At 42.4% G+C, this 11,311-nt stretch overlaps 1 protein-coding gene across 2 annotated transcripts in view; it reads right to left on the bottom strand.

Annotated features, from left to right (window-relative positions):
* dapk1 (death-associated protein kinase 1) overlaps window positions 1-11,311 on the bottom strand; it is a 90,035-nt gene continuing 78,724 nt past the window's right edge. For both annotated transcript variants that reach the window (XM_034118523.1, XM_034118524.1), the window contains exons 21-26: window positions 8,456-8,641; window positions 7,920-8,117; window positions 7,168-7,306; window positions 6,435-6,555; window positions 5,158-5,346; window positions 1-4,321 (exon numbers count right to left, since the gene is read on the bottom strand). In XM_034118523.1, coding sequence (XP_033974414.1) covers window positions 3,035-4,321; window positions 5,158-5,346; window positions 6,435-6,555; window positions 7,168-7,306; window positions 7,920-8,117; window positions 8,456-8,641 — 2,120 coding nt within the window. In that variant the 3' untranslated portion in view covers window positions 1-3,034. The remainder of the gene's footprint in view (window positions 4,322-5,157; window positions 5,347-6,434; window positions 6,556-7,167; window positions 7,307-7,919; window positions 8,118-8,455; window positions 8,642-11,311) is intronic.

Below are 11,311 nucleotides of genomic sequence, written 5' to 3'. Positions count from 1 at the left end.
TGACATTAGGTAAAGAATTTATTATAAAATGTATTACACTATAAAGTGTCAGAAGTACTAACAACATGGCATTCCAAGACATGCTAAAAGAACGTAACATAAATAGCGACAAAAAGACAATGTGTGCAATGTGGCGATTAGACCGCAGTCTCTGAAGGTGGGAAAATAAGCATCAAACAAAAACATACAGACAAATACTTTTGAATCCACTCATTTATGTCTGAACCATATGGAAATAAAGACACCGAGCGGAGACAAAGTTGATAATAATATAGTGATTCCCAGCTTTTACAAAAACATAATATTCACTTCCCTTTCTGAAACATCACTTCTCAGCTTGTATACTGTACAAAGCTATAATAAGAGGAATGAACGAGTGTGTTTTAGCTAGGCACACAGCATTGGCAAACTTTTTAAAGAAAAATAAAGTAAGTAAAAATATGTGTCTGACCAGTTTGGGACATTTAATCACATTTGTACATTTTGCACATTTGTAGCATATCTTTGATTAGTTTTTATATTCTTAGGAGCGATGTGCAGTACATTCAGTGTGCCTTGTTGAAATTGGAATCAACTAATTGAGGCCAAGAGGGTGAAAAGGGAAGTGAAGAACCAGGCCGGGAGTATTTACATCACAGCTGGAGATATTGCTGTGTGGATTGGCAAGTTCAGGCCCAGACAAATACAGTTAGAGAAGTACTATATTTGAAAAAGTATTCAAAGCGTTATCTCTGCAAAACAGACAGTAACACTGGGAAAGTAAAGCGGACAGGAAATACTGCACTCTGGCACGTCAGCGCAACTGTTTACTACCAACTTGTGACAGTGTCCTGAAAAAGGGCCACACAGTATTGACATATTTTTAAGAATGAAAGACTCTTTTCCAAAACATCAACACATGAAAAACTGTTCTGATCACAAACATTATAAAACGCCCAGCTTACACCGATACGACATTTCTGTCACCAGCAGCCTTTGGCCCTTTCTACAGCTAACAATACTAACTTTATTCCATCTTTTACTTTGCTTTTGCTGACCGAGCCGGGCCGCAGCTTCATGTTATAAAAAAGACAGAAAGTGAAAGGAGATGTGACGCCACGCGCGGCCGAGTGACGCTCAAATGTACCTCGACGGAGTTTACTAATCTGACACTGGACGGTTACTTCACGTTGATGTCAGCAATGCAGAAAACCTGATGAGGAAGCATCACAAAGGTGCCGTTTCAGGTGTGTTTACTGGGTTTCATAGATTACTTTTTAGTAGAAAACATTTGTTTCCATCATTGTGGTGGCACTCTCTATTTAAAGTAAAGGAAGATGAGCAGTGTCTGCTCCACCCTGTCCGCCATTAGGATTTCAAATGTCACTTTACCTTTACAGCAAATACATTTAGGTGGTAGAAGGCCCAATACCCTTCAATAAGACAATGCACTTAGGGGGGGGGAATGGCTAAAGGTCCCTTTCTGTGCACTGAAAATGAGCAGACTTGGAAGTGAAAACATTTATAGGAACAATTTATTTTACAGCTTCCATAGTTGGTTAAAATGTCCAATAAAGCAAATATTCTACTGTAAACTCTTTGAAAGGTTCCTGGAAAGAACTGTCTTTGTAATTTGGTAATAATTATAGGAAAATGTGTAGTAAAGGCGATCCCTCCAAAGAAATACAAATTTATCTAAAGCCTGTTTTGGATGGAAAGTAACAAACATTAAGTATACCAAACAAAATCAGTAAGCAGACTAGGACACGTTTCGATAACCTATGTTAAAACTAATTTCCCAAAAGTCACTGGTTCTAGCTACAGAAACATATTTGCTGGTGTTCTGCGTCTTGTACGGTATACATCTTTGGGTTTTTAATCAATTGAAAAAACAGATTAGTGAAGATTGAAGTCTTACCTGCTGGTGGAGAAACTAAAGATAATAACTGAACATTAGCTCAAAAGGGCAATTTGATTTCTCTTACAGTTTGAACAGAATAGCAAGTCTTTCAAGGGAAATTCCAACAACTAAAAACAAGTTTGTCACACTATAGTTAATACCACATGAAATTGCTCTTTTAAGGACGTTTCTTAGGCGATTATGCGACCGTTACAATAAATTGTCAGCACAAAGCTAATCTGTAGGAACCCACAAAAGCATCCATCAAACAGGAATGACCCCACATCGTCTCCTCACTGACTCTTATAAAAGGTTTGATCTCTACAGCGACTCCCAAACACTAAAGAGAAAACAGCAAGATATCTGATTTCAGCTTTTTTAATGCCGGCAAAATGTCATTGTAAAATGAGCCTCGCTTTCTTTTTTCCTTAATCGTTTTACAAGTCTCAAATGTAGGATGGTTTCATTTAAAAACTTGATTGAAATGTTCCTATTAGTGTCAACAAGGCACAGTTCTTTAAATATTGGAAAGAAGGGCTATTTTATAATAACAAGACTATTGTGCTCTTTAGGGAGGTAGAAGGCCACAAAGGCACACTCTGACAAAATGCTTTGAAGTTATTAAACACTAAGCTGAACGGCCCAAATGTCACAAAACAACAAGTCAGTAGGAAGGAAAGAGTCATATTATTTGTTGTAACTATGACGGATGGAGTGAGTAAAACGGCCTGTCCTCAGTAGGATATGAAAAGGTCTGAACATGAGGCGGCCATCTTTTAAAATCACCCCTTCACATCGAGTTGATAGCTAGATAAATGTAGCCGAGTGAGTCTTAAGTGTGCAGGAGAGCAGAAGGGATTTTAAAAAGCAGCACGACAAGATTAAGAAACAGAACAAAAGCACAGGGTTCCTCTTTGGAGCTCAGGACAATCAGCTCTTTCACAACATTCATAGTGGAAGGGTCAGCTATACAGGTGTGGAGAGCACAAACACGACATCTGGTTCCCACGGCAACTTAATGGAGTGATTAAGGAGCGAGCAGCTGAACGATTGCACTTCATGTTCATTCACACACGAGTCCTGTTTCAGGGGGAAAACGTCAAGTTAAACACAATCCGCAGTTTGGGTGAGGACGGAGAGCCGGCCCCGCTCAGTTCAGCGGGAGATGACGGAGCTGATGGAGTTGTACGACGTGCCGCCGTTGCAGATGGGGGGGTAGCCGTTGGCCAGCGCTTCCATGTTGACCCTGAAAACAGGAGAAGCTTTGAGCAGGAAGTCGGCGACATCCCTGCGGCCGAGCTCCCTCAGTTTGGCCATCAGCACGCCCACCGTGCTGTCCGCTCGCCCGCTCCACTCCTGCAGCAGCGCCGCCGTCGGGCTGGGCTGCAGCACGGCCTGCTGGGAGTCCTGCTCAGAGTCTAGCTCAGAGGCGCCATTGGGAGTCCCGTTGCTGTGTTTGGCCACCAACTCTGTGAGGCCGAGGTTCATGGCCAGCAGGCACCAGTCTTTCCCCAGAGCGTCAGGAGGGTCCAGCATGCGGCAGAGCTTCCTGCGGGCCAGCAGGGGGACGTCTGATATGTGGATGTCTGTTCCCAGAGTCCCCTGCTGGTAGACCTCAGCGCAGCCGAAAGACAGGATGCTGCTGAAGCTCTCTCGGTAGCCGCCCATAGTGTTGGTGAGCGAGGACTCCCGCTGGACTTGTGCCCGGAGGAAATCTTTGGGTTGGTAGATCATCATGGGGGCGTGGTGCTCCCGCAGCTGCTGAGGACTCAGGTAGTATTTGGCTGTGAGCAGTCCGGGGAGCGTGGAGGCCAGCAGGTTCTCCGTTATACTACAGGCGGTGTCCAACAGGGTGTAGCACTTGGCCCGCTCAGACTCGTGCCCACGCACCTGAATCTCCACCCCCTGGCCGTGGTTGACCAGCAGGATCATGGCCTCCACTCCTCCCTGGCTCACCTTGGCTCCGTTGGTCCACAGGTGGATATCGCCGTCTAAATCCTCGCCCCCCTCCTCCTCGGGCTTCTGCTGGTGGCTCCAGCGACACAGGTTCACCTGCAGTTTGTGAAACAGGCCACAGGGGAAGGGGGTGAGGTGCTCCGCAGGGACGAGACGCACGCCGCCGTAAATCAGCGACTCCTCCTCCTCTTCTTCGGTCCAGGAGCGGTGGAGGCCGTTGGTCTTGATGAGAGCGGGAACGTCCACCATGGCGGGGTTGGTGGCGTCGCGGGCGCACACGTCCATGGCGTCCAGGATCTGCAGCAGCTCGTCCACGTCGCTCTCAGGAGCCAGAGCCTGCACCTCCTCCAGCCTGTATCGCCCCCTGTAGTGGTGGATGGCCTTGGGCGTCTCGATGGAGAGAAGCTTGCCGATGACGTGGCTGCAGAGCCAACGAGGCTCCAGCAGGACCACATCCTGCACTGTCTCACTCTGCATGATGTTGATCTGTGGGAAGGGGAGAGGAAATGTATTAGAAAGTCAGGTAATATAAGATTATTTTCTTCTCCCTGCTCCTTTTCGGGTATGGTGTGTTTATAGAGACATGTTTTGTAAATAATTGTTATACATTAAGTTGTGCATACCATGAATGGAATAAATACAAATGAAATGTTAGTGAAACAAATCGATAAAGATACAACAAATTGAAATACGAATACCTAGTATATATAGAAACATTGTTTGAGCCTCGGTACATGGCTTCCTGAGCTGAATCATCAGGTAAATAAACATGTGGCCCCTGCAGAGTAATTGTTTACACATGAAAACAAAGCATTGGGACTTATTTATTCATAAACAAACAGCGCACCCTGCTGGTGGTCTGGTGAAAGGACAGTCAGCTGCTGGAGATGAGATGTATTGTACAAGAACCTTTGATTTAATCTCACAACTACCATCAAACACAGCATTTTTAAACTATATTAATAAGATAACTGGATAAAACATTCCCTTTATCGTGCTCATTGCAACACATTTTGAAAGTTTCATTTCTGTTTTGAACTCACAAGTGGATACCAGTCCCATCTTAATAAATCATTGTTATTTGTAGTTGTTTATATCAATAACAACAATAGATATTTGTTTTATCCTTACCAAAAAGAGATTCCAATAAAAAAAGGTTTTTGTTTTCTAATGTCATTTTAACAAGTAGGGTTATTGTTGTTTCATTTGTTAGCTCTGAAAATGAAGACGTTGTTGGTTTTTCGAGCCCTAACACTTTGCATGTCTTCTCCCTGTTGCTACCTACAGTGCATCTTAGTTTTAAACTGAAAAACTACACGCACCTCCCCCATGCTGTGCAGCTGCATGGCCAGCGTGCGGAGGTGATCCTGGCTGACCAGAGGGTTGATGTGCTCCTGCACGTCGCTGACAAACTGTTGCCATGACGTCAGCTGGTTGGGACCACTCAGCTTCCTCCAGGTCGGCAGGGTGGCGAGCAGCCGCTCCGACAGCAGCGTCATGGGACTACAGCTCTGTAGAGACGGAGAAGGGAGGTGAATAAAGCTTTCCTTCAGATATTAACCAACAACAACAACAACAACAACAACGATCCTCCCACATAGATAGTGGGCTGTAGAAAATACTTTTGTATTTTTTTGCTGTATGTTTATTACTGATACACAAAATCTGATGATAGTGTGGGAAAGTATTTGGCTACCTTAGACTTACAATGAATTTTTTTAAAACAAGATTGTCATTATCAGATCTCTAACCGCAAAAAAAAGAAGAAAGCTTTGATGTATTTAATTTAAGGCTGGACTTGATGCTTTATTCATAATAATTGAGTCTCTTTCCAATAAAGATTTGAATGCTGAGTCATATTTAATGGAAACATAATAATAAGATTGTCTTGTGAATTAATTGAAGGGGGAGAGCACATGTTTTTTTTAGCGCAGTGAAGATTGTGTTCCCAAAAGGCTTAATATGGTTACAAGGTATGGAAATTGAAGATTTGCAAAAACACACTAGGATATGATGAACTTATGAAGTGCATGGTACTTTATCTGGGTCATTTTACAGAAGGAATTGTCCAAAGTATGAAGAGATATTGTTAATAGCTGGCAGAAACGCGATCACTAAAAAATGGTGCAAGGTGGAACCTCCTACTCAGGAACAATGGAAAGAGATCGCAGAGAAAATCAATATAATGGAAAGACTGACAGACTGAGACGGCAAGAATCATTTGAAGGAAAATGGAAGGAATTGACAATAATTAGGAATCAAACAAGCGACAAGGATTACTAACTGACTTTCTAAGAGGGACAGTCTAACTAACTGATGAATGGGAATGTGTCTTCCAAATGCATTCGGTTTTTTTTGTAAGAATGATTGTATTTGTATAAATGGCTGCAGTGTCTTTCCTTTTGTTGGCATGTACATGTACAATGCTGTTTTGACTTGTTAGTGTTTGAAAACAATAAAAACTAGAATGAATAAACAACTTGAAACCCTTTAATCAGTGCTTTGATGGAAATACAAGTCTCTTTTAGATCATTCATTATAACAGATGAGAAAAAGGTAAGTGGTTTAAAATACACAAACACATTAAATGTTTGCTCACAGAGATGATGCTGGCGCGGAGCTCCTGCAGGTGAATCCTCAGCAGCTTCACGTCTTTGGAGTTTGAGGTCCCAGCGTCCATCACAAACAGTTGGTCACTGATCTCCATGTCCACCCCAAATCTGAAGAAAAACAAAAAACCACAACCACCATTTCAAATCTGTTTACAGCAGCACTGAGATAAAGGTGGGGAACAGTCAAGTAATATACCTGACATTATTACATCAAGTTTTTAATGATAGCGGCATTCAAGTTATTTATGGAGGTAGATTTGTCTGAATATTATCAGTGAACAGATTGAGAATCTGTGTGTAAATGTTAGCTGTAAATGTAAAACACCTTCCACAAATGCATACATTCTTTTTTAACTAAAAATGTTGTGCAAATGTACCCAGATCGGACACAAATCTGTGAATGAATGAAGTTGATATACGTGTGAATATCTTTCTAACATTTACAACCTTCGATCCGGCCTTTGTGAATCCAGTTTGTGTTTGTAAAAGGGAAATGCATTTGTTGATCTCAATTCTAAGTTTGTAGATTTGCATTTCGACACAAACTTTCTGCAGGTCCGAATGAAATCTACATTTGTCTCTCGGCCATTTTCAAATAGCAGATAATGGCTTACAAGGTTACCCCGTTTCAACGTAAAAACTTAAGCATGCAGTCCGGTTACTGCTGTTTTTTTGTATATACAGTACATTGGCATTGCGTGCTGTGGTCTGAGCCCCCACCTGTTCCTGACTTCCTTGACCAGAGCTTTCTCCTTGTCGTAGGTGAACTCTCCGGAGAACGCTCTGGGGACGTCTGCGAGGTCGGCGTGCGTCGCCACGAGAACGACCGCAAGAGGCTGCTGGGTCCGACCTCCGAAAGCTGCAGAAAGAACATTTCACATTTGACTCAATAACTGTATGAACCAAACACTAGATCATCTGACAGCTGCCAGCAGGTTCGGCAGCCAAACATTCGTTCAAGTACTGCACTGAATCATTTTGTAATTGAACGTAAGCATTACTACATTTTAGAAGCAAACATTGTACTTTTCACCCCACTACATTTATGTGAGAACTTTGCAGATTAATAACACAAAATAGAATCAGCAAATACAATTTATTGTAGGTAAATATAAGGTAAAACTTAATTTATCCTCAGTGGGAAAGTAAATACATTTTTATAATTACCTCTATCATGACCAGGCGCAAGTGTTTTACACATTACTACATCAATAGTTGTAATCCAGTTGTTTTTTAAATATACTTTATTCTCAAGTGGGCAAAGACAGCTATTTATTAATGAAATTACGCTCTGATTTAAAGCACTAATGAGTGTTTTGCTCAAGTTATTTTTAGCTCACTTTGCACTACTTGCGTAACTTTTTTTAGCTTCTGCTTAAATCTGGTTTCAAATATTGCGTCTAAATTGTGGAGAGCAATTTGTGGATCTAATTCCCCAGCTGTGGGACGAATAAAGGATTCCTGATATTCACCGATGTTCTCCTGCGGCAGGCTGAGAGCTTTGAGCAGGTTCAGCCAGTAGGTGATGTGTCCCAGCTGGGTCTCGTACGGCTCCTCCAGAGAGAACAGGACCAGGTGGATCGCCGTGGCGTCGTTGGCAGCAAAGTAGTCGTAGGAGCAGTAATAAACCGGGTTCCCCGAAAACTCCCACACACTGAACTCCCCCACACCTACAGAGAGGGAAATAAGAGACGTGAGCAGCATGTTTATAAAGTTCACTTTTCATCGGGACTTTAGCAGGACTCCTGCTTACCTCGTTCAATACAGCAAGCAAAGGTTATTTTATTTTGAAAATGTAAATTTGATACCACCTGTAAAAGTACTGTACACGTGTAAAAATGTTAAGAACTTCAGCCTATTTGCGTATTTTTTACTTCACTACATGTCAGAGGTTAATATTGTATGCCACTACATATTTTTACTTACAGGATGTCACATTCTCAATGCAGGACTTTAACTTATTGTGGAATATTTGTAAATGTTTACTCCCTCCACTGCTGGTTCTCACCGTGGATGTTGCTGTACTGGATGTCGATGGCCTTTGTAGCTTGGTCGTCAGCTGTGGACAGAGCGTTGTGGACCGGGGAGAAAACCTCCAGGACCCCTTTGGTCAGGCTGGGCTCGAACATCATGCTGCGACTCCGCACGCTCACATTCTCACAGCCCGGGTACAGGTTGGAAATGCTCACCGACACTGAACAGAGGAAGAGGGAAAGAACGTGTTAACGGTCTGCAGCGCGGTCAGATTTAGAGAACTTGGAAATCAAGATGTAATTGGCCTTTAAAAACGGACTTGATGCATTACACATTCAAATAATAAATTTGTTTCTGTTTGTCTGTGCCATTTGGTGAAGATGATTTGAAAAATGTACAAAAAGTTGGTAAAAAAAAAAAAAAACTGTTCATCTGTTGTTTCAATGGATACATTTTGTATCTCATTTTAGATGATATCTTGGTGACATTCAATACAGGTAAATACAAAACGATTTAAAGGAGAGGTGTCATGGCCATTTCCACTGATCATAATTCCATTGTTGAGGTATACTAGAATAGATTTATACTGTGCATTTTTCCAAACTCACATTGGTTTCTCATACAGCATCTCTGTAAACTACGTGTATTCACTGAATTTCACTCTCTGCCTTTAACGGCTCGTTGTAGCTCCCAAAGCTCCAGCCCCCACCCTCCCTGTGAGCACAGTGTGCTCTGATTGGTCGGGACGTTGTGAATCGCGCTGAGCTCCGTGGAGGTGTTGTTTCCTTGTTTAGGATACATAGCGAAACACAGCCAAACTCATCCTGAGCACACACAAACTCACAGCCGAAGTAAAAACAATAAGTGTGGCTTGATATTGAGTAAGAAAAAGGTTGATAAACGCTGTGAGAATGGGTCTGCAGAGAGAATTTCGCCGTGATCCCAACTCTCTGTTATCAGCCTGCAGCCAGGGAGGAGAAATCAGCAGAGCTGCCTGCACTGAGTGTGTGTGTGTGAGGAAGTCCGTGGATTGGTCAATTTGGACCAATCAGCGGGGGCTTAACGTAACGGCTCCGCGGACGTAACGTAACGGCTCCACAGATTGGTCCATTTCGTTCCGGGTACGGGGTTACATCATCCCGGACAATGACGTATCTCCAACGAGGCGTTTTGCGGAGGTATTTTCTGTGTTAGAGTTTTACTCGCTACAGGGTGTACTTTGAGGGTTTTGACTCTGCATACCGTTTACATGCATAAAAACATTCATAACACACAAGGGTCGGATAATAACCGGAAAAGCATGACATGGGCCCTTTAAATATTTTAAAATGTCTTAAAGGGGCCCCATTATGCTTTTATGGTTTATTATAAGCCCGGCCCTTAGCCTATTATGTACAATGTGTTGGAGACGAGTGTTACATAGTAATGTCACTATGTTATTGAAGTAATCAAAGGGGTCCAATGGGGACGTTTAAGGCAGGAGGGCAGGGTGTGTGGGAGAAAAACTATTTTATTTTTAGATATTTCAGATAATTATTATCTGTCGAAAATGTTTTGCTCCCTACTATGATGAAAAGTGATCTGCATCCACTACTGTCAATTTGCAAACACACGGGGGTGCTGTTTACTTGCGAATAAATTCAAGATGCAGGGAACACATTTGGATTTCCTTCACGCTCTGTAGGGCCACACCTACAGTTTGTTGTCTATGGCTTTAAACTACAAATCAAAAACGTCTTTTTGGGAATACTCATACAGTTTTATAACCCAAAACCATACAAAGTTAATCCTGTTGGTAGTCGAAAGATTTCCAACCATGAGGAACTGCAGCAGCTGGATTTCAACATCAGTGTGTGGTTTCTTGCTAAATCAGGTTGAGGTCTTGTGAAATTCATAGCACTATTGCATTGGTCACATAAAAAAAACAAAAAAACAAAAGGAACGCCCAAAAAAGGGAAAAATAAGAAGGCAACGGAAAAGGGTGACTTTTTTTGCAGTACATGAAAAATGGACAGGATCCTAAATTGGTTTTCTGGTTTAATGTCAGGCCGCATTAATAAGAACATCTGTCGCAGGTTTGGACTTCAGGGATGCAAAGGTGCACATATGTCAACACCTCTTTATATGACAGGATTAATAAGAACATCAAGCTGTGTTCACAGCTCTTCTGTCCAGATAATGAATAAAAGTGCCTCTCAAATACCAAAGGCCAGTGATGGATGCAGAGTGCAGAATAGTTTCAGATGTCAAGTTAAGTTTTCTGTCCAGTGGCATCATAAAGTTACAGATATTGATACTAGACGAAGGTAAATATGCATTCATTGGTCACATCTAGACTTTCGACAGGCTGACAGCGACACAAAATGCAAGTTGTTCTAAAAAGAAGCCTTAAATTAGACAAATGGACACCAATTCAGCCACTGGTTCGCTCTCAGCTTCTCTGTGTTTCACTGTGGACTCTCGTCACAGACCGCTGAAGAGTCAATACAGACCATCACGCAGTTCAGCTAGAATTCAAAGAACGGGATAAAACAAGCTCTTTCAACCCCAGATTTCCTGATAGTATAGACGATGGGATGGGTAACACTACACTGGCTCACGTAGCTGAGCATTACCTCAGTGAGCATCAAGTGTGTGTGTGTGTGTGTGTGTGTGTGTGTGTGTGTGTGAGGGAGGGCAGATAGAGTGCAGATACAGAGGGATTGAAACAAAGCAAGTGCAAGTGTGTGTGTTTTGTGGACTGCACTAAATATCTCAGGGAGGACACACATCCATTGAAAACACTTTTCTAAGGAGAAGGAGCAGTAAAGAAGTTTCTTCTTTAAGATTACAGTCAGTGTTATTCGAGTAAAGGGGATGATGGTGGGTTAGATTCCACGGTGTGCAGATG

This window comes from Trematomus bernacchii, unplaced genomic scaffold (genome assembly GCF_902827165.1).
Source record: "Trematomus bernacchii unplaced genomic scaffold, fTreBer1.1, whole genome shotgun sequence".
Taxonomy (NCBI): domain Eukaryota; kingdom Metazoa; phylum Chordata; class Actinopteri; order Perciformes; family Nototheniidae; genus Trematomus; species Trematomus bernacchii.
The sequence above is the reverse complement of the archived record's forward strand: the minus strand, read 5'-3'. Positions and strand labels throughout refer to the sequence as shown.